The sequence below is a fragment of the Rhodofomes roseus genome, assembly GCF_022264815.1.
Source record: "Rhodofomes roseus strain CIRM-BRFM 1785 chromosome Unknown C8Q71scaffold_20, whole genome shotgun sequence".
Lineage (NCBI taxonomy): Eukaryota > Fungi > Basidiomycota > Agaricomycetes > Polyporales > Fomitopsidaceae > Rhodofomes > Rhodofomes roseus.
In genome coordinates this window covers 208,080-230,962 of record NW_025952976.1, presented here as the reverse complement: position 1 = coordinate 230,962, position 22,883 = coordinate 208,080, and the positions used below count along the sequence as shown (strand labels likewise).

Genomic DNA, 22,883 nt, shown 5'->3' with positions numbered 1-22,883 from the left:
GGTCTATGAGTAATGTGTACTAGGCTACGGTGTAGATGTCAATGTGTGAGCTACGCTGCTCATTTTGCCTCCTCTTCCTTCGCCTGTCCGCTCCTCGTCTCCGATGGCGGGTCGACGAATACCTTCAACACATCCCTGAGCCGCTCGTCCCATGCAACAGGCTTGCCTGGCCTGATGATATCCCAACCCTCCTCGTCTGCTCGCCAGCGCAGCTCCTTCTTCATCCGCTCAGCACGCAGCTCCACCTCCGTCGGAGGCGGGTAATTGGCCTCCTCCTTCGTCGGCTCGCGCGTGCCCCAAGCAAGAGCACGCGCCGTCTCCAAACGCGCCGGGAGTTTCTCGTAGTACTCCTGCCGTGCCTTCGTGATTACATCAGTGAAGTCGCGAACGTACGACTTCTTGTAGGATGATTCGACGTCCTTGTCGAAGTCGAGGTCCGCGAGCGATGGCTCGGATAGGTGCGGCTGCGAAGGGTCCGGCTCGCCTTGCGATTCCGCCTCCGCTGCCAGTCGCGAGAGCTCCTCTTCGGGCGGGGCATTGAACGGACGCGTTACATCCTTGACGAGGCGGTATGCGGCTTCGGCACCCGACTGCGCTTTATGCCGCTGGTTGAAAAACTCCCAGATCATGTGCGGAATCTGCGAGAACCCGATGTAGTCAACGAAGTGGACTAGCAGGACCGGGGGCATCGGAGGTATGCGCGCAGGCGGGGTGTTCATAGAGGCGGGGATGGTGGATTGTTCTGAGGCTTTTGCAGTAGAGGAGGGGGATGGCCCTTGAAGATGTGGTGGGGTGAACGCCGGGAACGACTTGGACGATGGGAGGCGCGAGGTGGTAGGGATGGGTTCGCCATCCAGGTCAGGCCCGTCGGACACCACATTCGTCTCCAGCTCTGATTCGTCAAACTTGCCGTCGTTCTCGAGGTCTTGTGAGAGCATCTCCTCCCTGTCCACAATCTCAAGGCGTTCTGTCCAGCCTCTCTTCAGGCCGGCCATGAACTCCTTGAAGGTCGGTCGCCCGACGATGACGATGCCACCTTCAAGCTCTCGCCGGCGCTGGTCCTCCGGGGAGTGGTGCGGTAGGACGATGGGAGGTTGGTCAAGGCCTAGCTCAAGCCTTCGCCTCTTCTTGATGTCATCCGCTATTCGCCTCGCCAAGTCCCCGTGTCGCCTGCCGTTAATCATCTCAAAGTCGATCGCAGCGGCGACCAGTATTGGCTAGGCAAGCTGTCAACATCTGAGCTGCATGACGGAACTACATGGGCGGACCTTAACGTACTTGCGGAAGTACTTCATGCCACGGTCGTAGTCTTCGTCCGCGGGCCATTTCGAGCCGTACACGGTGACCTTCCGCGGATAGTCCAAAGAATGCAGCGGGACGTCTGCGAGATTTTTGACCTTGTCGACGTACTCCTTGCGGATTTCTTTGCATTTCCGCCTGTCATAGATGTAGTAGCCTGCGATGGTTGAGGTGACACCGAGAAAGATGAGCCAATTGCGCGAAGGCAGGCTGGGACGCTTGTCAAGCCATGAGGGTGGGATGCCAGTGTACTGGAGGGCAGCCTTCACGCCGGTGAGTTGCGACTTCGGCTGCGGAAAGACGCTGTCTCCAGCTTGCTTGCTCATCGCCAGACACGGCGACGAAGCACTTGAAGACGACGCAGCCAGCAGTGAGCAGAAATGCCGACCTTGCAGCAATAAGCGCCCAGTCTGTTCCGGCGGACCGAGTCACGTGGAAGTGTGAGGTGAGCGCCAGTGCTCCGCCACTTTGAGAGCGAACCTCTCTGCCTCCAACATCCACGATGGCTACCGCTCTTGCTTCACTCCTTCCACAGCCCGTCTACGCCCCTGTTGTCTCGGACGACGAGGGTGACGCTCTGCAGGCACCCGCATTAGCGCCGTCGCAGTCAGTGATCATCCGCGCGGCTGTCCCGCCGTACGGGCAGCGTCAAGGATGGAAACCTACATCACCGGACGACTTTGGTGAGTATCCTGATAGCTTCGATTGACGTTACAGCTGACTTGTCCAAGGTGATGGCGGTGCTTACCCTGAGTGCCATGTCGCGCAATATCCGCAGGGTATGGGGAAGAAGAAGGTGCGGTCGGCCTATTATTCCTCAGGTCCTGCTGTTACTAATCAGAGCCACAGGCTTCCTCTGGCAACACCCTCGCCCTTCAAGTTGATGCCGAAGGCAATGTTCGATATGATGCAATTGCTCAGCAGGGACAACGGGCCGGCAAGATTGTCCAGTCGCAGTTCAAAGACCTAGTACCGTTGGCGCACCGGAAAGACCTCGATGACACCGCGAGACAACTGGAGCGTCCGTCTGACGACGAGGTACAGGCAACAACTGACAAGACACGAGCTGCTTTGGAGAAGCTGGTGAACGGGAAGATTAAGGCTGCACAGCCGAAGAACGTCCCAGACAGCCAAGGCAAGACGGCGTTCATCCGCTACACACCAGGCCAGCAGGGAGGATCAGACGGGCTGAAGCAGCGCATCATCAAGATGACGGACGTCGTTGAAGATCCTCTTGAGCCTCCGCGCTTCAAGCACAAGAAGATTCCCCGAGGCCCGCCTAGTCCGCCTCCACCGGTCTTGAGAAGTCCTCCTCGGAAGGCAACCGCTCAGGAGCAAAAGGAGTGGATGATCCCGCCTTGCATCTCCAACTGGAAGAACAACAAAGGTTACACCATCCCCCTTGATAAGCGTTTGGCTGCGGACGGCCGAGGCCTTCAAGATGTGCGTCTTCCATCATGACAATTCACTCAGATTAGCTAATATTAGTTGGGTGTTCTAGGTCCACATCAATGACAACTTTGCGAAATTCTCCGAATCGCTTTTCATTGCAGACCGACATGCACGTGAGGAGGTGCGGCAACGAGCACTCATGCAACAAAAGCTCGCAGAGAAGGAGAAGGCTCAGAAGGAGGAGAACCTACGCATGCTCGCTCAACGCGCCCGCGAAGAACGTGCTGGCATCCCAACAGCAGCACGACCAGCAGACAACAAGCCGACCGCGGAACGCACCGCCGCCATGCAGTCGTCACTAGGCGCATACGGTAGTGGCTCAGAGGACGAGTCGGAAGCAGGGGAAGAGGAGGACGAGGATGCGGCGCGGCTGCGGGACCAGATGCGTCAGGAGAAGCGGCGGGAGCGAGAGCGCGAGATGCGCATGTCGAACATGGGCACGGAGCAGCGCGCGAAGATGCTCGCACGGCAGCAGAACCGCGACATCTCGGAGAAGATCGCGCTCGGGCTCGCGAAGCCGACGCTGTCGAAGGAGAGCATGCTCGACTCGCGGCTGTTCAACCAGGAGAGCCTCTCCGGCACGTTTGCCGACGACGAGGCGTACAACCTCTACGACCGCCCGCTGTTCCATGGTTCGACCGCGGCGGCTGCGATTTACAAGGCGCGTGGCAATATCACGGAGGGCAACCAGGACTCGTTCGGCGAGGGCACGGAGGAGGGTATCACGCGTGCTCTCGACAACGACCGTTTCGGCCTCGGTCAGGCTAGGGTCGGATTCGAGGGCGCGCAGGACCAGGAAGTTCGCGAGGGCCCTGTGCAGTTCGAGAAGGATACTGGCGATGTGTTCGGTCTCGACAAGTTCTTGGACGAGGCGAAGAGTGGGAAGAAGAGGGGACTGGATACAGACGCGTACGTGATATGACCCTCCCACTCTGTTGTCTGCTCACTGACGTATCTTTGCGACAGTGGCGGCTCGCGCAAACGCCAACAGCTCGACAAGGCAGCCGAGCGCGATTCATGAAGCACGCATGCTTCTTTTTCTATGCTGTGCTAGTAGTGTACTATTCATGTCCTTATTATATCGAGCTATGAGTCCTTGGAGGCAGATAAATCACATTGTGACCTCGTCTACTTACAGTACAAGTACAGCTCGGAAGATTCAAGTACACAACGGAACGAGAAGACATCAAAGCAATCACGGACAAGCACAGTACATTGGTTTCGTCATGATTTAGCCCAATCAGAACGGCGCAGCAAATCCGCCAGATACTTGCCCTCCTCACCATAGTTCTGAGGCATGATTTTCTGGATGGTGTAACGCACGCGGGTCATGTCCTGGAGCAGACATATTGTGAGCCCTTTCCAAGCTAGTCATGAGGCGAGACGTACGTTGAAAGTTTCTTGCCGAGCCCTGCAAGCGAAGTTATATGCGGTGCCGACAGCACGCTCAACGACCTTGGTGAACTCAATGTCATTACGCTCCTGCAACACCATGCGTCAGCAAGCCATACTTCGAGATACACAAAGTAGATGCATACCCTGATCTCGATGATCTCATTCGCGGGCATGCCGAAGAGCGCTTCCCCAACCTCATTAAAGCCCTGCAGCCACGCCTGGCCAGAGTAGTCCGCACACGCCATCGGGAAGATGTAGCGGTAGTTCGGCTTGTCCCAGCTTTTGTTGCACTTCTCGCAGCGCCAGCCGTCGTGGCTCTCGAGCACCTTCTTGCTGCATCCCTGCGTCTGGCACGCAGGGTACGCGATGGTGTCCGTCTTGATGTGCATCACCGTCGCGCGCGCGGAGAACGTCTCCACCTTGTCCGACGCCCCGAGCTCACGCGTCTTCACCTCATTCAGGGGCAGGATCTCCGCGCGGTCGAACTGCGTGAAGCTCCCGGCGCCCGCACCCGCGTTTGAGTAGGCCTGGTACGTCTGCGCGGAGCCTGCTGCGTCGTACCAGCCCCGCAGCGCGTGCGCTTCCGGGATGTCGGGGTTGGCCTGCATGATGCTCGTCGTGAACATCGAGAGCGAGCGTCCGCCGAAGTCGCTGACGTTCGCCGCCTTGACGGCAACGACGGGCTGGTCGTCGCCGACGAAAGACTCGGCCTGCTTGCCCCAGAGCGTGAGGCGCACGGCGTATCCCGAGCGGTCAACCAGAGTCAACTCGCGCTTTTGCAACTGGATAGAATAGGTCAACAGAGGGCATATGATACGGTTGATCGCCTTACAGTCTTCCCAGCCTTAGAGATGAGCTCCGTAAGGGGTGTGACTTCCTTCACTATGCCAATCACATCTGGAGGGAATGATGAAATTGTGCGATTGTAGATATGCGTGAGATGAGACATACCGCAGACAGAGTCTTTTGTGAGGTCGGTGAGCTTGGCCAGCTCGACGAAGTTGTATCGGATGGACGGCATGTTTGTGACATCGGTGCACTGCGTCAGGGACCATGAACAAGCATTTTGGCGTAAAGATAGAAAGAGAACGTACTTCTTCGATCTCGGTGTTTCGCTCGAGGTTTAGCTCATACTCGTTCTGAACATTGGAGAACTTCTTCTTGGCGAGATTCACCCTCGCTCGCGAGATGTAGTACACCTTGCCCTCTTGGATCTTATCGTACAATTCGTCGACCGCCTGGTTGAACCCCGTCGCCTTGATCTCGCCAGTCTCGTCCATGAGCGTGATGCTGAAGAGCTTGCCCTCGCCTCGCTGGTTCGACCATGTCCTAATGTCCGACTTCTGGACGACACGAGCCTTGATCGTCCAGTTGTTCTGATAGGGGCTGAGGCTTTCAATCGGGTATATTGCTGTTCGGCCTGCTCGGCCTTGTTGGCGGGGTGGCTGTTGGGGTGCAGCAGCCGGTGCCGGCGTCGTAGACGAAGACGCGGCTCCGGGCGCGGGCGTGGTATTTGCAGTAGGAGCACCCGCATTGGGGGGCTGCAGAGCCGTGGGGTTACCAATCTTGGGGACTTCTTTAGAAACTAGCCTCAGCGCAAGGATAATGAGGAGGCTTGAGGCGTGCAAACCCAAGATAAGTGATTGTACATGCCACCGAAGACCACGACGCGACTTACCGCTTTTCCTGCACCAAGTTACACGAAAACTTCTCAATGACGGCGATGGAGTGCTTCTTGATACGCTCCTCCTCGATAAGATGGTTCAACTGTGTTGCCAGCATCGCTTGTAAGAAGTGTTCTCCATCGGACACGATGATACGGTAGCGATCGACCGTGGTCGCTCCTGCCGTTGTAGGCGCGACTTTCTTGAAAGACAGGAACTGTATGGTTGGATGAGAGTCAAGAATATCATCCTCAATGTTGGTCACGTCCGCAAGACGCGCGCAAATGCCAGCTGTGAGTTGGTGCTCGAGAGCCATGGTGGTTCGCGTCGTGGTCGGGGAAAGAGCGCAGAGCGCGTCGACGCGTCGCGTGTCCTGCATACATAATACGCGTTTCTTATGTAATCCGGGTTGGTAGCCTCAAATGGCAATGGTCTTGTTCGATGTCTCTTCTACGCTGGCTCATGTTCACAAATATACAGCATCTCTTTTGCATTTCCGCATAACTCACACCATGGGCAACGGCATGGGCCGTTCGTCATTCTTCTGCCACCGTGGCGACTAACTGGGCCTGCCGTCACCAGTACTTGGCACTCAACAATATTTGCCTCGGACGCAGTCGAGCTTGGTACTCAACTATGTAGCATTCTTCACTGGCTCCGAGGGCCATAGCATAGTCCTACCGTAAGTACACATTCAATCGTGTCTATATTTCTGGACAGCCACGCCGCGTCGCAGAGAGCATTGCTTGACTGCTCCCACGTCCTGTCATCCCGAATGCTATCTTGCAACTGACAACTCCGAGACGGAGACAACGCTGTGAAACCGCTCACTGACGCCTTCCTGTCAATCGTCGACGTATATAATACGCATACCAGAACAGACGTTGGCTAACGACCGGTCGCCCTTACTGCTCCGACTCGTCTGCCTCTATCCGCGTCCCTCGGTTGATTTCTCCTGTTTTATTGTCACTCTTTGGCCTACGCTTGGCACGATGGCCACCACTCTTCCTAACTATGCACCGTATAATATATCGCTCACAGACCAGTCTGCTATCGTCCGTTTCTTTCCACACAGGGACGGCCTGATCACAGATAACTGGAATGTCACCTACACTGATAGCAACTTTGCGGATTGGTCCTACAACAACAATTTTGGCTCCGGGGTGAGCATGCCTCTACTTCAGACATTTCACTTTCGTTTTGATGACCTGACTTTACCTCGCAGATCTCGCAGATGAGTGCCCACAGAACGGTTCTGGTTGGAGCTTATGTAGTGATCGACTGGGCGGGAACTGCAGTCTTCCTGTACGGAACATCAGCCGCGGAGTATACAGTACAGGTCGATGGTCAGCCCTTGCTCACAGGACTGGGTGCCGACGGGCTCCTCTTCAGTCAGACCGACCTGGCGTATGGCTTACATACGGCTGTCCTGACCGTGAATGCAGGCGAGCTCTCCCTCGCCAACGCGACTGTCACTGTGGGTATGGGCGAGACTGGGTATGTAGTATATTCTGGTTCCTTGAACTTGCTCTAACGTCCGGGTGCTGCTTAGAACTGTTCTCCAGCAGCGCAACATCTCAGCCGTGGATACTAGTGTCTCGCCCGCCACCGCCAATCCTACATTCATTGGCGACACCAACGAGTGGTCTGTCACCGACTTGTACACCAATCAAACGGCAAATGGGTCTCCCTGCATCATTACTTCTACTTACGGCTCCACACTTGCCTTCAGCATTAGCGAAGCGGTTGGCTTCGTTCTCTATGGTAGCGACGACTGGGCCCAAGGACTGTTCACCGTTTCGGTGACCAGCGATAATTTCGGCGCCACGTCTTTCATCACCGACAACAGCATTCAGTACAGCCCGCGCGCTCTGTGGACCCAGCTGGACTTGCCGAAATACATGGCGACGGGTCTAGACAGAACTGCGACGTACGACGTGGTGATCACGAACCTAGGAGCGAACTTTAACCTCGCGTCCGTCGTTGTATACGACGCGATACCGTCTGCTAGGTGAGCTACGCGTAAGCGATGCTCAGAGTAGCTTCGTCACTGACACCGATGGTTGGTCACTGGCAGCGCATCTACTTCAGCGTCGTTGATAGGATCCTCGCCGTTGCAGTCAGGCGTCAGTGGCAGCGGTACTTCGGCTGCCGGTCAGAATACCTCCTCGTCCTCATTGAGCTCTACGCCTACGGGCTCCACGTCGCCAACGGCCGCACCGACGGGAGGTTCAAGCTCCAGTGCTAGTGGGAGGAAGTCAAGCAACACTACTAGTCGTCAATGCATAGTGGGTCTGCATGTTTCCGGTACCGGACGGGTGTCTAATATGTTCATTAGCTCATGATCGTTGTTCCTGCTCTCTTTGTGTTCCATTTCTGTTACGCAGGCACTTGTGTAGTCTAGTAACATTGGATTCGGGAATGCTAGTAGAGGAAACCCCAATATACACGTTATATTTGGTTCTAAGCTCAGCGCTTCCAAGCTTGGGTGGCTCAGTTGGTTAGAGCGTAGGTCTCATATTTACACATGAACTCCCCCCGGGAGCATAATCCTAAGGTCGCGAGTTCGAACCTCGTCCCGAGCATGTCTTTTTGTTTTTGTTTTTGTTGTTCCGAGACCAGGATGCAACCAGGATGTACAGGGAAACATCCAGAAGATCGGTAAATTGGAAGCTACGCCCCTACTGAAATAGCCGCCGGCCGCAGTACGCACCTGCCCGATATGGCAAGTGCACTCTTACCCGCTATTTCATGGCAAAAGCTCGACACCTGTGTACTGTATTAATTCTGATGATATAGATCATAAGCAATCCGCAAAGTGGCTAAAGATACTTCAATCAGCATAAGGGACTCTATGTGTCCGGTACAACACTGTGTGCATGCTGTCACAGGCTGTTACGCGCAGAGCGCCCATGTCACAGCTGGCATGACACGTCTCTCTGTGTCACCGTTTCACCTACCGCTGCGCACGCATTACTTAGTGGTGGTGTATTCTCGCACAATACCTCTCAAACGTGATGCGTGCGACAGCGAGAAACGCCGTAAGACTGGCTATACCTCGTCCGTAGTGCGGTCCGGACCCGCAGGGGCGTACTTTCTATTTTCGACATGTCCTCGAAACATCAGGCAATACCGTGGTCGAAGATGCGTGCATCCGATCCGTTGCTACTTGAAGAATGACAGGGTGTAAGTACAACTTGCCACAGGGTGTTTTTACGGCGTACGAAGCCTCGCCTTGTTGTGCCAGGTACCGATTTGGCGCCCTTCGAAACATACGCCGTTGTCATACGGCGTAGCACAACTAATCTTCGAGCAATATGTCAATAACTTACTTCGGTTGCACAGTACTTTCGCCTTCGCCAGCTACTTATCGCAAGGCCACTCGAGTTCAAGGATTGCGCAGTAGGATGATATGCCCACAGCACTGTACACTATGAGGCCGGCAAGAATGGAACCAGGCCACAGTAAGTCACCTTATCAAACATACAGCGCGCGAGAATGATACAGAGCAGAGTGAGAGCACGCTATGGCTACAATATATATGATACGAATAATAATAGGGCTCCTTCGGCAGTCAGACCTCAGGCGACATGCTACGTGCTCGCCTGCGCTTCTTCGCGGACGCGTACACCTGAGCCGGACTCGTGGTGATGACGACCTCTGCGCGGTTGACAATCTTCCGTGGAGGCGGCTTCTTCGGGGTGGACGGTGGGGAGGCGCGACCGACGGCTGCACCTGCGTCCAACTGCGAATAGTCGACCTCTTCCTCGTCTTCAGACTCAGGCTCAACTGGATCCTCTTCGGAATCAGATGCCACGCGTTTCCGCTTCAAGGGACGTGTCGCTTTCTTCTTGCTCTTCTTTGCTGTAGTAGATTCGGCGCCCTGTTCGACCACACGACATTCCTCCACCACAACACCAGCTTGCAGGAGGACATCGATCCAGACCTAGATGAAGTGGCTGTGAGCAAGGACGAGCGGCCGAATGTAGTACTGTGTCACCTTCTGATTCTCCTGCAGTTTGTCTCCTGGACCTTTGACCTCGACAAACTTGCTTTCCCGAGTGGCCGAGTGCCAGACGATCAAGTCTGGGACACCGCCTGTGCGGCCAGCATAGTCTTCGCACATCAGTCGACAGATCACAACAAGTGCGACACCTCCGAGACACTGTAGATGAGTGTCAGGTATGTTACACATGAGGGTAGACATCGGCCGGTCGACGTACCTCTGCAATCTCAAGCAAGTCGTTCTTCTCGAATAGATCCCACTGCACGCCGACGCACCAAGTCTTCTTCTCGCCGTGTTCGGTGAAGACGCGTTCTATGATCTCTGGGCCTTGTCCAGATTTCAGTTCCTCCAAACGCGGATCGATAAGATGTTGCCTCGTATAGTAGAAGGTGTCCTCGACAATATCGAGAGGAGCATGCTGATATGGCGTCTCGAATGCGCCAGGGATGTTTGCGAAGATGATGTCCCACAAGAGAAGGCCAAAGAGGGTTTTTACGACCCGCCCTTCACAATGAAATCTACGAGGAAGCGTCAAGACCTATGTCGTGCAGGACCATGTAGCGCATGACTTGCCCTCGGAAGCCTTGCTCCTCGTAGTGCTGGAGGGCCAGCATCTCGACGGTGACCTCCTCCCCGTCTCTACCTATCCAAATGGATTTGCCTGTCCACTTCGGTCCTGCCTGATGGACCATGAATAAGGGTGGATACACAGCACTACAAGCACCATACCTCGGGAGGATGCTTCTCAAGGGGTACAACACCTGGTTGCACCCAATCGGACGGTATCGATGTCTGGACCCGGACATCGTTGCGCGTGCCCTGAGCAGGCGCTTTAGAGGCTTTGTTGATGTTCCGGCCAAAGGGATCCAACTTCAGGCTCGTTTCTCGGTGGTACACTCGTGTCCCTGTCATCTGAACCACAGCGGCTTTCTCGAGTTTGCCTTCACAGGTGTGACGCTCTTCTTCGGGCACCTTGAGTCGCTTTTCAAGGGTCGTCAGTCTACGTTCGAGTTTCGGGCGGAATACTGTATTCGGACATCAGTATGCCTCATAGGCTTCCAAATGCCGACCGACCAATGTGTGTGTCATCATCTTCTAGCGCCTCGATGACAGCCGCTTTCGCGACTTCGTACCGCTGAAACTTCATCAGGAGCAGCGCTCGACGCTCGTACCATCGTCCTCGGCGTCCGCGCCGCCACCGCCGCTGAGCAAGAAGCGCCTCGAGGACTTCAAGCTCATACTCGTGTTCGCCAAGCATACCGAGTGCCGCAGAACCCTTGCAGACGACTCGTGTGAGGACATGGCCTGTCGTGCATTAGCCTTCCTTCAATAGTGTGAGAGGGATATGGGCCAACATACCGCAGTCAAAACGTTCAAGTCCCCTAGGCCGACCGGCCACCTCAGCCTTGACTTGGACCATGTTCTTCCACTGCTCGTATACGTCTTGGAAAATAGGCTTGAGAGCACGCGCCTTCCGCTTTGTAGGCCCGTCCAGTTCCAAGTTTTCGTTCTCCGCACCAGGTCGGTTGTCGACGTCCATCGCATCCTCAGCCTTGCCCTTGTCGTTCTTGCGAGGTGTGACCGGCGTCTTAACCCTCTTGGCAGCTGGACCTGGGGTTCGGCTTGTTGATGAACGCACGCGGAACGAGGCATTGGAAGTGCCATCTAGTATTGCATCGACTTGTGCTTCTTTCTCGAGTGCCTCCTCATACGCTAAGAGAGCGGCCCTTGAAGGCCATATCGTGGGCGTGCGATCGTACTGGTAAGACGTATATGACCGTTTGCGGGCATAGGCGAGGATAGATTCTGTGAGCATCGATGGTGCCTGCTGGGTCCTAGAGGTTTATAACAATGAGATATACGTGGTCTTCAAACGGCTAGTACTTACTTGCGGAAATATACAAGGTTGATGCGCCGTAGGAGCTTAATGATGTGGTCATTAATGCGCACACAAGTCTCTGTTTCGTGTCAATTGCACGGCCAGCCATCAAGTAGACCCGACTTACCGAGCGTCTTCATGACGACTGCTCGCAGTCTGTCCGCTTGCGTCCGACCAGAGAGGAAGACATTACTCTGAGTGAGAACGGTGCTATTCCCTTTCTTACTTCGTTTCTTCGGCTGACCGAGAAAGAACCCCAGTGTAGCTTGGCCAGAGCATGTGCGGATCAGCTCGTCAATGAGAACATCCTAAATCAATCGTATGTCAGACTCTGAGGACGTGCTGATCCACTCGACACGTACCTTCGAAGAGCCCTTTACCTTGAATTGCTTTGCGGTCGCCTTCAGCTCTTCGACCGCGAGGCACTCCAGGAGTTCGCGTAAGGTCGCCCCAGACTCGTCTTCTGCAAATGATGCATGTACAGAACCTGGGACCGGCCCTTGTTCAAATTCTTCTCTCGGCTTTCGAGCGAGCGGAGGAGCCCCTATTTGCGGCAGTTCATCGGCATCTGTCCCTGATGTCAAGTCGATAATTTCCGGCTCTTCGGTTTTGACTTTGGGTTCGGTCGACTCAATCTTGACAGCAGGGTCTACCTGACCTATCTTTGCCGGGTCCCAGGGAGGCTCATGGCTGAGCGACAGTGGCTCAGCCTCCTGTTCAACTTTGACTTCGGCCTTCACTGATGATGCGTTCCCGGCTGCTGGCGAATGTGCCTTGCCACATAACTCCGCAATGGCGGGTCGTACGTTGTTCCCCAGTTCTCCCTCGTACTTGAGGGCACTGAGCCTATGCCATTTGTCTGCCTTGCGCAGACAGAGCCGGACCAAGAGGTAGCGTGCATGGTCTATGTATGAAGTTTCTTGAGAGAGAACGGTTCATGCGACGAGAAACAACGTACAAGATAGCTTGCTATATCTTCCTAGACATGCAATTTCGTCAAGGGTGAACAGGCAGTGCTCCTTGGCCAAAACCGTGGACACCATGTCTACGTTCGTGAGTTTTCCGATCCCGACTTTCGGAAGTGGGCCTTCGTACCTTCGAACAGCGAAACATACATCGACACACGGGCTTCCGTGCCATCTGTCCCATCCACTACAGCGGCTTCCATAGAACCTGGATCCACACGCTCAGGGCCTTCCTCGGGACCGCTTCCGAAAAGTAGGGTCTCCGCCACCATCGCCGTAGGGGACTTTGGTAGCATGCCGACTTGCGTGCGTGGGATTGAACAGCGCGGGTCTGAGGGCGTCGGGGAGGGTGTGGACGACAGATTGGGTGGTGATGGGGGTATAAGGTCAAGGAGCAGTTCTCCAGAGTCCAGACGTAATGCAGACAGGAGGTCGCCGCCACCCGACCTTGACGAGACGCGACGGTAACGCGCAAGCGTGACAGGTTGTGACTCTCGCGTTCCGTAACGACGCGCGCGCGACGCGTACATAACATCACGGGCCCCACCCGATGGACATTGCAATTGCGCAGGCCTTCCAGTGAATCTATACTTTGCGTCGCGAATGACTGGCGCAGTGGGGTCTCGACCAATGCTCAGTAGCGATCCGTATCTTCCGGCTTGATTGTGTGAGTCTCGACTCGACTGGATGATTGCACGCCGGGGCCGAGTCGCCGACTTTCCTCGCCGGTACATGCGCTCAGGCTGCGGCAGGGTCACAGTGACCAGACGAAATGGCGATTCGTCGAATGCATCTGCACGTTTGGTGAGGAACTTGAGGGGCGAACGAATAATTTGGCCTGGGCATGTTCGAGCACACGGTTGCTGCAGACAATCCGAGGTCCCAGTCTTGTCTGTGGATGCGCGAAGTGGGGAGGTCGACAGGGTTGCCACGACGTTGACTGGACACACAAGTCGTACTGCAATCTTGCTGCACATTCTTTGCAAAGAAAAAACGATGAGCGCATTGATGTTGTTGCCACGGCACCCCGTGCAGGCTTGTGTTTCTTGCTATGAGTATCATCTGCGGCCCTCTTGCAGCACACGTCGTCTGTGATATAAACATGCACATGTAGTCACGCAAATCCGAGTAACCCAGTCGACGTCTTGACCAATCCTACAGCGCTCTTCACACAAAGTAACTGGATGCTCGGGTTTACTCACCACGCTAACGTCAACGGTAGAGGGCAATCACAGTCACCCTGCCGTGGCAAGGGCCGCCCATGTTCAGTGCAGAGCCGACGCGCCATCCCATACCTTCTTCATCGCTCACACATGTGTGTACGAAGATGGATCCCGGAGTCCTGCGTTCGATGACAGTGACCGGCCACTGATGCCAGCTTCCGCACACCTGCTTGTCCAGTTCGCATTGTAACGTTCCACACAGGGACATAAAACTCCGCCAGAGGGTCTTGGTCCCAGATAGATCAGCCGGTAGACGGGGTATCTGCAATGCATATTGGTTGTGTTCGTGGCAAACGCACCAGTAAGTGTCACAGCAAATGGAATATAGCGTTACCACCGACGAACGTCACACTGACGTCCCGGCGTAGCCTAGAAAACATTCAATCTAATGTCCCAGAGTGTAAATGTCCAGAATTTGCGATACCCGAGTGGGGCGTCCGGCAGAAGACGTAAAGACACTGCACCTGTACATTCTTGATCGCGCTCCGTTCATAGGCCCTCCGCCGGTCGACCTCGTCATACTGACCAGCGTGAATGTACTCCGCCAGTCGTTCCTTCGATCATCAACTGGGGTCATCCATGCTGACTCGCCGATTAGTGAGGCAGATTCCCTACAAGTGTCAAGTTAGTGCCTCGGAACCCGCTTGCGAGAAGTCTGCAATCAATTTCATTGACACTTGACATGTCGCGTAAGGCCGGAAATGACGCGTTACTTGTCAGCGACGCTGGTCCGTGCGGCCTGACAATACGCGCGACGATCATCAGCCCGAGCCTGATCAGAACTTCGGTGGCCCGGACATAAACACACGATATGCCACCTCCCAGCGAGAGCTGACACACCTTACATCCATCCGCCCCGGGATAGCGTGTGCACCGCGTGCCTTGCACCGTACGACGTACGTATGCGCTTGCCGATGTACGAGACGCCTGCGATGTTCCTTCCGCCACTGCTCCGAGGCGCTAGGAAGAACGGAGGTGATCGGAGGTGATGATCGGGAACGAGAGGGAACACGATGATTGGCTAGAGTTCCATACCGCGAAAGCCCCGGGCGGACAGCATACGAGACGCCCTGAAGACGCCCATTTCATGGACAAGTACTGGCCGGCGGGCCACGGTCCACTGCGGAGGGCCACCGAACTTTTCGGTTTTTCGGTGGATCCAAAAGGGGCACCGAGGGAAGTGGCAGGAAGTTGTCGCTACGATGAGAGCATTGGCACGACCAGATCTGAGGCCAAGGTTCTTGTGTGATGCCGGGTCAACGATGACAGCGCCACGGGTACGTTTTTGGCATAACCCTCCATCCCCGGTCGCGCACCCGAGCGAGGCTAGTGTACGCTGTGTAGGCCGAGTCGCGAGTCCGTGCACGACGAGACGTTTAGCTGAATGTCTGGGTGGTTGTATCACGGCAAGACAAGACTCTAACAGCAGCAGAAGTGCTCACCGAGTGAGGTGAATGGTCTGGCACGGTATAACAAGGAGATCTGATCTGTGCGATCGGTTTAAGTCTTTCCTCAGCCTGCGACGCCGCCGCACGTCAGCTGCACGTCAGAACAAACCACCTAGGCTCTCCCGCGCGCCGGGATGCGAAGGCCACAAGCGAGTGTAAAGGAGGCGACCTCTGACAATGAAGCAGATCAATCAAGCGCTTGCGACGAAACGAAGTTGTTCGACTCACGTCCACAAGACCCGTGCCTCCTTAGCGTGACGTACGCGTCCAAGCAGGACATGCTCGTCCGCAGGGAACCGGGATACAATTGCAGAGCTAGCCGACGGCCACCTCCGAGTCCCTTTCTAGCCGTGTGAGAGGCTCACCCCGCAGTGGGCTTGCTGTGCGACCTGTAATCTCCTCTGGCAGATGGGAAGAAGACCTGCTGCCAGTGGCAGCGGCAGCTGCGGCCGCAAACACCACTTCGTTACCGTAGGTATTACTTACTCACCTTCCATCGGCCACCGACTTCGGCCGCGACACGACACGTACTTCGAGCAGCGCTGAGCAGCGTTAGGCTTCGATCGCGACCAGAGCGTCGCGGTCAGCCACGCACTCGAAAATTTGCACGGGAGTACAAGGATGGCCACATCGGTGAGGAACGGGGCCCTGGCGAGACCCTAGCTGTGCACGGACCTTCCGAGCGTCGTCTGAAGTCTGAAGATTTCACGTCCTGGATGCTCCGGACGGACAGCCACAGCGTACCAGCGCCACGAATGCGACGCGGTATATGGGGAGGCACGTGCTGAGAGCGTCGCGCGACGCGTCGCGGGTGGCGAGAATCACAGGCCTCAAAGGCATATGCATGCATTCCACCGGGGATCCGGAACAGCATCGACAGGCGTCGGAATCCACTTCATATAATGAAGGTGGAGAAAACACGATGCAGAGGAAGAGCGGCGTAGCCAGGGGCGGTACAAAGAAGACTCGGGGGCTGTCGGGGAGCCTGCTAACTAAACAAGGCGGACGGGTCGGTGCAAATGCACGGAGCAAGTAAGTAGCCAAGTTCGATGGAGGTCGAGACTGGGTACGCTGAAATCTTCTCTCAGCGCGCAGCAGCGCAGGGAAAAGTGACAGAACGGGGTTGGAACGGGGTAGAGCTGCTCCACGATGAGCCGTCGACTGATTGGGATGACGCCCGCGGTGTCGTATTGATCATGAGCGTTGTTCACCTGCGCGGTCTGCACAGTGGCCTCTACGCACGGGGACAAGCCGCAGAACACAAGCGAGGCCATTCATACAACGCACAGGACACATCAGCTATGTCGAACTAACAGTCCTTCGAATCAACGGCCAATGTCAACAGGTGTCGTCTGAGCGCATCATGCGACCATAGTCGGTGGCCTTGAAGTCGCCATACGAAGCGAACATGGCTAGTGATCCAGAGGTGGCTCTAACGTTCATGAGAGTAGAGTCCTGTCAAGAGTGAACCTTCGCATTGACGGGGATGGGTCAGCTACGTATACAACGGAAGCGAACAGCAGATCACTTGCGGGGCGCCAGTACAGCTATGCACCATTGAGCGGTCTTCCTCCTCCACGCATCGTACCAGCCGGCTGTGCAGAAAACTCCGGCAGAAACGCCGCTATACGAGGCAAATGAGGGCTTCCTGGACGTAGACGTAGCCCCTGTCTAAGTGAGTCCCCCAGAGTATAGAACGCTTGCCGAGACGAGTTGGCCCCATGATGTCCTCTGGGGTCGTGACACTGATCAGCGGCGCCAGCCGGGCAGCCCACATCGACAGCCGCCAGGCGGGAGGCTTGGTTGTGACCATTTGCGGAAGAAACGGACGGCGATGCGGGTGTTGGTGCTGAAAAGGGAAACATGCTAGTTGAATGCGCGCAGCGGGGGCGCTTGTGGGCGTCGTGCGATGCCATGGAGACCACAGAACGCTTCGGGCCAATATTGGGCCCATATTGGGCTTGTTTGAGCTCGACCTCGAGGCACGTCGGGGCCCGGGGACGGCGCGACGCGCATCGTCGTCGTAAGGCGACGGTAAGGCGATCAAAACTTGGATATTGCAGGTTGCTGTGGGTTCGTCGATCGTTCACCAGGCACTAGATCTGCGCACCAGAAGCGAGCCAAACCAAGCGAATACTCCGCGAAAGTCAATACACAGACGAGGGTGACGAGTGGATCAGGGCAGCGATCAGTTGACCGCTGCATGCTCGCGCACGGGGGCGCTGGGGCGCTCAGCGACTGAAGGGGGCGGCCGCTGACCGAGAAGTACCGCGCGCGCATCAGATAATTGCGGACCAGGGAGGCGCGTCAGGATGTCCGATGTCGAACTCGCTCAGAGCCGCCGCACCGCGTCGGACCGATGAGTTGCGCGGGAGCTCGCTTGGGCATGGGCACGGCGGTCGGGACTCGGTAACATGAGGCAGTGCGAAGCTGATGTTTGATTGCGGGTCAGATGAGGGAGCGCGAGAGCTAGGGGGATTGCGCAACGAAGGCGAGGTGGTGGCCAGACGCGCTTCGGGCACAGCTAGGGGAGGCGGTCGTTGTATGCGGGTGGTTAGCAACGTCCGAAGTCATTCGGTGTGGGCGAGAAGGCGGGAGGGCGCTCTGAGTACGCTGATTTTGGTGGCCTGTACAAATTTGAGGGCCGCGAAGATCAGCAGTGGTCAGGGGGTGGCTAGCTGGTTAAGGGTGGCAGAGTACTTGCGACGAGTACGCGAGCAAGGTTTGTCGATAATCGAGACGCCAGCTCTTCTCGTGGAGGATCTGCCTGAGATCTACGGTGAGTACCCATCACCAGGAGTGATCGGGAGACAGCCGGCGGGGCCTAAGACCAGAGCTCGAAAGTACGAGGTACGAGTGTTGCCGTGATTCTGTGAGGTCGGTGTAGTGACATAGTCTCGCTGAAGTCTCAAAGTGAGCAGGCCGACAACGAGGCAGCAGGAGTAGGTGCGAACAAGACAACACGACATGTATGAGGGTGTTATTGCCTGTTGCACTCGGATTGGGTAATCGAACGCAAGAGTGCGCAGAAGAGACACGTCCAAAGTAGGCATACCTCGACCGAAGAGATATTCGGCCTGCCTGTCAGTTGCCGCTGATGACATCAATATGTGAATGGCAGGAGAACGTAGCAGACGTCGGCGAAACAAGGGCATCGTACGTGGCGGCTCGAACGAGGGACGGCGGGTTGATGGGTCGAATGTAGGCAATGATGCCAAAAGGACGATAAGCGTTTACCCCGGACGTAGCGGAGCGAGGTTGATTGCCTTGAGGCGAGCTCTCGCCTCAAGCCTTGGTGTGGCGACAGGCATCAGGAAGGAGTGATAGAGTACGTCGAGACTTGCAGCGTAGTTGCGTCGCGATGGCAGAGCGGGGATCGCAGGATCGGCGGTGGGAGCGGGGGATGGAGGGGGAATGGGCGGCGGAGAGGCTACACGGCGGGCGACGGACGGGGGACGGGGATTCTGGCCAGGATATCGGAGGCGGGGCGTCTGGCAGCCTGCGCTGGAAGAGGCATCGACCGGGGGAGGAGATAGAAGCAGCGGGAATGATGGGCCCGAAAAGGCAAGCCTGTGGCCGGGGGATGCCGAGCACAGATATATGTGCCGGCGGACGGGCTTGGGCGTGCTCCCATCCCCGTCTACATGGTTTCTGCCTGAGGCCGTCGTCCGTCTGATCCCCCGTGCTCTCTTCCTCCCGCCTAGCCCTGCCGTCACAAGGACCCCGCCTGGAGTGCGTACTCGCCGTTCTGTCCGTCCTGCTCGCCACTGACCCGTTTTCGTGCAGATCTCGCGACCCTTGCCGGCCTCTCCCTCCCCGCCTACCCCCCAGCAAGCACCAGACGCCTCACAAGCAGCACCGTCCGCCGACTCCCCTCGCGACCGGTATCAAGCACCTGCTCCCAGAAACCCATCGACAGCCCTCCCGCAGCCCCCGGATCCCGCTGAGTTCACTCGCGTACCCGGCCTGCTCATAATCCTCCACCTCCTCACGACCCCGCAAAAGCAACGTCCTTCTACCGTCCTCCTCTTGGCTCTTGTGTATCGGTGCCCCCGTCGACAACAACCCCTGCTTAGACCTGCAGCATATCTCGCCCGCACGGCCCAGATATCCTGCCGCATACTCTGTAACCCCACTCACGCAACTCACATACCCGATGGCTCTCCCGATCACCATCCCCGCTTCCCCCGCTGCTACCGGTTCCCCTGCCTCTACTGACGGCACCAACGGGCCTCAGACCCCTTCCTCTCCTTCCAACCCCCCCACGCTCGCTCTTCCCCCTGCGGATGCTGCGGCCCCTGCGGCTGCTCCCGCCACCACTAATGGCTCCGCCAACAGCGCTGCAACCAACGCTAACAAGCGCAAGCCCAGCCGCCGGGCCAACACGGCCGAACGTAGGGCTACCCACAACGCCGTGGAGAGGGCGCGCCGAGAGACTCTGAATAGTCGTTTCCTCGTATGTGATTTTCACCTTTGTGATCCCGGTGATCTCTGAACACTAGGCATCGTAGGATCTCGCGGCGCTACTGCCCAACCTCTCTCAAATCCGCCGCCCCTCCAAGTCCTCGATCGTGAACTCGTCGATCGCCCACGTCCACGCGTCCCGTCGCCACCGCCTTATCGCTGCTCGCGAGCTCCGCCTCATCAAGCTCGAGGCCGATGCGCTCCGCCGCGAGCTGAACGAGTGGCGCGATCGCTCCGGTCTCCCCCGTGTTGAAGAGCCCGTCCGCGGCGAGGCCTTCCAGATGGTACTGAGCGGCGAAGTCGAGATCCTCAGCGCCGGCCCCATCGAGGAAGAGGATGGCGCTGATTACGCTGGTGACGACTACGGCGATGATGATTTCGTAGGCGCTCAAAACGGCGGCGTCGTCGGTAACCATGTGAACCTCGGTCCCGGCGAAGACGCACCCATGGACGAGATGCGCGCCCCGATAGCGCACGCGGCCGCCTCTGCTCTCCTCAAGAACGACCCCTTCGCCCACGGCGTTCCCAACAACGGCATGCACCTCCCGCCGTTGATGACCCGCCACGGCGGACACAACAGCGGCACGCCCATGATCGTCCAGAGCCCCTCTTCTGTGTCGTTCGAGAATCCTGCCATGGTGTCCATGTACGAATCCCACCACGGCATGGGCGGCAACCAGTTCAACGGGCAGTTCTTCCCCGGCATGAATGAGGACAAGGTCTCTTGGCACGGCTCGATGTACAACGGGATCGCCAACCCGGGCCCCGGCCAGCAGCAGTTCACGCCGCCGTCGACCGCGCAAGGCCAGCAGCAGCGCGCATACTTCATGAACATGCAGCGGCAGCAGGCGATGATGCAGCAGCAGCAACAGCAGCAGCAGCGCGGCATGGGTCACGCGTACGGAAGCCCTGACGGGGACGACTCGTCGAGCGTCGGGTCCGCACCGGCGCGCCGCGAGCGCAGCGGCAGCATGGGCAGCAACGGGAGCGGGTACGCCTCGCCGGGCTCGAGCGGTGGGTACGAGGTGCCGCGGCGGATGGGCAGCGGGAACGGCGCACCCTTCGGCGGCGAAGGCATGGGCATAGGCATGAACGGTATGGGCATGGGCCCCGGCATGATGAAAAGTGCGCCGATCAGCGTTGGCGGCGGCGGGAACGGCCACGGATACGCGTCCATGATGCTCTGAGCGCACCCCGCGGTCGTTCCCCCTCCTCTCGACGGGCGCGCTGGACAAGTAAGCGCGTTCTGTCGACGGCGCCCCCTTTCCTTCCCGACTGCCGTGTACGATTTTAATTGGCAGCTCTCTACGCACTCCTAATCGGCCTCGCCACCTGTTCCCCCTGGCAGGCCCTGCCTATCTATTTCTCGTCTACCGTCGCTGTGTGCGCCGTTCTTTGTGTACGTTCGTTGTATCACTGCCTGGTGCCCTTGCCCTGCGCTCGCGCAAGCCTAGTTTACACCCTCCCCTCGGTCTGGTTCTGTTGTCGTTTCTTGCTTGTTGCGTCGTATCATGATACCTCCGCTGTACTACCACTCACTACCACTCTGACTGCCGGCCCCTCCAGTCGTTCTGTGTGCGTCCCGGTCGTGTACTGCCCTAGCCACTCGTTATATTAGCTAGTGAACCGCGTACGCATGTGCTTTGTGTGCGCCGGTCGCTGCAAGTCGCTCGTTCACCCAATCGTCTCCCCTGTCTGCGCTGTGCCATGTAATCTGTACTAATTGCTGTGGTCACTGCTGTCGATCGAACGAGTTTGACCGACAAGGTGACGACGAGAGAGCAAACTCCGCCCGCGTAAAGTGCGCGGCCGGCATGTCGCATCAGAGGCAGATTTTCTGCTAGTGGTCCGCGGCGCGCGCTAAAGCTGTAACACTGCCGTCGCCCTCGCTACGAGGGCGCGATCGGGGCCTGAGGCGTACCCCGCCCTGTAATCACACCGCCGTTGCCTTATTAGTCGCCCGACAATTGTTGTGACAGTACGCGGATGCTCGCGTCCACTGCGCATCGATTATCCGGGCAGGACTTGTCTTGGGTCCTCGAGGATGGCGCCGCGGCGCCAGCACCCAATGTCGACGCCCCACCAAGACACCGAATTGTTATCGCGCTTCCCCTGGGTCTGCTCTTCTGTTTCTGAACGAGCTGCCTCGCGGCGCGTGCAGAGGATATCGCGCCATCCTGCCGTCTGCGCTACAGCCCGGCCGTGTGCCCAGCCGGCCCCGATCAGGCTACGGGTGCGTCACCAGCCCCCGCGCAAAGTTCCCTCTAAGCTTTATAGCACAGGCACCGGGGGGCTTCTGGGAGCGGCTCGAGGGTTCGCTGGCCGCCCGGAGATTGGGTGTGCGCGCATCAGAGATGAGCTATGTGTGTGGCCCGCTGGCCGGGCGCGCCCACGCCTTATCGGACGCGCTTCGGGAGGGAGAGGCGAGCGCATCCAGCGCAGCGAACATCGCGAAGATCAGAAGATCCTCGGCCAGGCCGGGCGACTGCAGCCCCGTGTTTACTTACTTATGTCCCCCAGCCGCCAGCCGTCGATGTGCCGCGTTCGCGCAGCCCGCGCGCGGGGGCAATCGTGCGATCGACCTTGGCTAGAATCTGGGATCCGGACAAGATCAGGACAAGATGCCTCTGCGCGATTTAGGGCTGATCTGAAGCAGTTCTGAGGCGTCGTCTGGCGACGTGAGAGGATGCGGGACCGAGCGACGAGGACCCTGGAGAACGCATGCCTTCGGCAGCGTTCCTGGGACTTCAGTGGTCTGGTGGACGGTGGACGCTGCATGTGCTACGCGTACGTATACTTACTATGAGCGTCAGCTCGCGTGCATGCACGAAGCTCAATGCATGAGGCAAGCATCCGGGTCTCTGAATCGTGTCGTGCCGGTTGACGCTACCCGGGGAGCTGACCACAATCAAGAATAATTTGGTACGCTCAATTTGCATCTGCTGACCGAGCGGACGCGTGTTGGCTCACGGAAAGGCTATATGCGGGGCGTGCGCTCTGACGTACCACTGTATGGCCATACACAGTTCGAAGGACAACCGGGCGTCCGGGCGGAACTATGCACTAGGAAGGTGCCAGCACCTTCGGA

At 57.4% G+C, this 22,883-nt stretch overlaps 9 protein-coding genes and 1 non-coding gene across 10 annotated transcripts; 4 read left to right on the top strand and 6 right to left on the bottom strand.

Moving 5' to 3' along the window:
• Positions 1-59: 59 nt before the first annotated feature.
• On the bottom strand, positions 60-1,704 carry C8Q71DRAFT_839846 (inner membrane protein import complex subunit Tim54-domain-containing protein; the record flags this gene model as incomplete). Its single annotated transcript, XM_047926507.1, has 2 exons — positions 1,269-1,704; positions 60-1,217 (listed from the first exon to the last, which is right to left on the bottom strand). Exons 1-2 carry the CDS (start codon positions 1,623-1,625, stop codon positions 60-62), a joined length of 1,515 nt encoding a protein of 504 aa, XP_047775684.1. The 5' UTR covers positions 1,626-1,704.
• Positions 1,705-3,896, top strand: C8Q71DRAFT_775552 (pre-mRNA-processing protein 45). The gene is made up of 5 exons (XM_047924613.1): positions 1,705-1,982; positions 2,031-2,095; positions 2,149-2,742; positions 2,801-3,660; positions 3,718-3,896. The coding sequence occupies exons 1-5, from the start codon at positions 1,802-1,804 to the stop codon at positions 3,770-3,772; spliced, it is 1,755 nt and encodes a 584-aa protein (XP_047775683.1). The 5' UTR covers positions 1,705-1,801; the 3' UTR covers positions 3,773-3,896.
• Positions 3,897-6,158, bottom strand: C8Q71DRAFT_839838 (replication factor-a protein). Its single transcript, XM_047926506.1, has 7 exons — positions 5,825-6,158; positions 5,241-5,760; positions 5,098-5,185; positions 4,979-5,043; positions 4,290-4,928; positions 4,141-4,233; positions 3,897-4,086 (listed from the first exon to the last, which is right to left on the bottom strand). Exons 1-7 carry the CDS (start codon positions 6,124-6,126, stop codon positions 3,976-3,978), a joined length of 1,818 nt encoding a protein of 605 aa, XP_047775682.1. The 5' UTR covers positions 6,127-6,158; the 3' UTR covers positions 3,897-3,975.
• Positions 6,159-6,422: 264 nt separating this feature from the next.
• On the top strand, positions 6,423-8,251 carry C8Q71DRAFT_839836 (uncharacterized protein). Its single transcript, XM_047926505.1, has 6 exons — positions 6,423-6,492; positions 6,687-6,973; positions 7,045-7,307; positions 7,363-7,821; positions 7,888-8,098; positions 8,149-8,251. The coding sequence occupies exons 2-6, from the start codon at positions 6,803-6,805 to the stop codon at positions 8,212-8,214; spliced, it is 1,170 nt and encodes a 389-aa protein (XP_047775681.1). The 5' UTR covers positions 6,423-6,492; positions 6,687-6,802; the 3' UTR covers positions 8,215-8,251.
• Positions 8,252-8,292: 41 nt separating this feature from the next.
• C8Q71DRAFT_t122 lies at positions 8,293-8,395 on the top strand. Its single transcript has one exon. It is a non-coding gene; the product is annotated as a tRNA-Met (tRNA).
• A 530-nt stretch (positions 8,396-8,925) lies between these two features.
• Positions 8,926-13,294, bottom strand: C8Q71DRAFT_814632 (VRR-NUC domain-containing protein). Its single transcript, XM_047926091.1, has 13 exons — positions 12,791-13,294; positions 12,654-12,740; positions 12,058-12,599; positions 11,823-12,003; positions 11,705-11,774; positions 11,176-11,651; positions 10,891-11,121; positions 10,546-10,841; positions 10,390-10,496; positions 10,034-10,334; positions 9,811-9,975; positions 9,156-9,756; positions 8,926-8,996 (listed from the first exon to the last, which is right to left on the bottom strand). The coding sequence occupies exons 1-12, from the start codon at positions 13,188-13,190 to the stop codon at positions 9,385-9,387; spliced, it is 3,228 nt and encodes a 1,075-aa protein (XP_047775680.1). The 5' UTR covers positions 13,191-13,294; the 3' UTR covers positions 8,926-8,996; positions 9,156-9,384.
• Positions 13,295-16,221: 2,927 nt separating this feature from the next.
• On the bottom strand, positions 16,222-16,710 carry C8Q71DRAFT_243892 (uncharacterized protein). The gene has a single exon (XM_047917253.1). The coding sequence runs from the start codon at positions 16,603-16,605 to the stop codon at positions 16,324-16,326; it is 282 nt and encodes a 93-aa protein (XP_047775679.1). The 5' UTR covers positions 16,606-16,710; the 3' UTR covers positions 16,222-16,323.
• C8Q71DRAFT_243923 (uncharacterized protein) lies at positions 16,513-17,821 on the bottom strand. The gene is made up of 3 exons (XM_047917254.1): positions 17,442-17,821; positions 16,860-17,380; positions 16,513-16,801 (listed from the first exon to the last, which is right to left on the bottom strand). The coding sequence occupies exons 1-2, from the start codon at positions 17,609-17,611 to the stop codon at positions 16,879-16,881; spliced, it is 672 nt and encodes a 223-aa protein (XP_047775678.1). The 5' UTR covers positions 17,612-17,821; the 3' UTR covers positions 16,513-16,801; positions 16,860-16,878.
• Positions 17,822-18,005: 184 nt separating this feature from the next.
• On the bottom strand, positions 18,006-18,589 carry C8Q71DRAFT_243995 (uncharacterized protein). The gene is made up of 2 exons (XM_047917255.1): positions 18,286-18,589; positions 18,006-18,231 (listed from the first exon to the last, which is right to left on the bottom strand). The coding sequence occupies exons 1-2, from the start codon at positions 18,484-18,486 to the stop codon at positions 18,106-18,108; spliced, it is 327 nt and encodes a 108-aa protein (XP_047775677.1). The 5' UTR covers positions 18,487-18,589; the 3' UTR covers positions 18,006-18,105.
• A 706-nt stretch (positions 18,590-19,295) lies between these two features.
• Positions 19,296-21,188, top strand: C8Q71DRAFT_243760 (uncharacterized protein). Its single transcript, XM_047917252.1, has 2 exons — positions 19,296-19,787; positions 19,843-21,188. Exons 1-2 carry the CDS (start codon positions 19,488-19,490, stop codon positions 20,980-20,982), a joined length of 1,440 nt encoding a protein of 479 aa, XP_047775676.1. The 5' UTR covers positions 19,296-19,487; the 3' UTR covers positions 20,983-21,188.
• Positions 21,189-22,883: the final 1,695 nt, after the last annotated feature.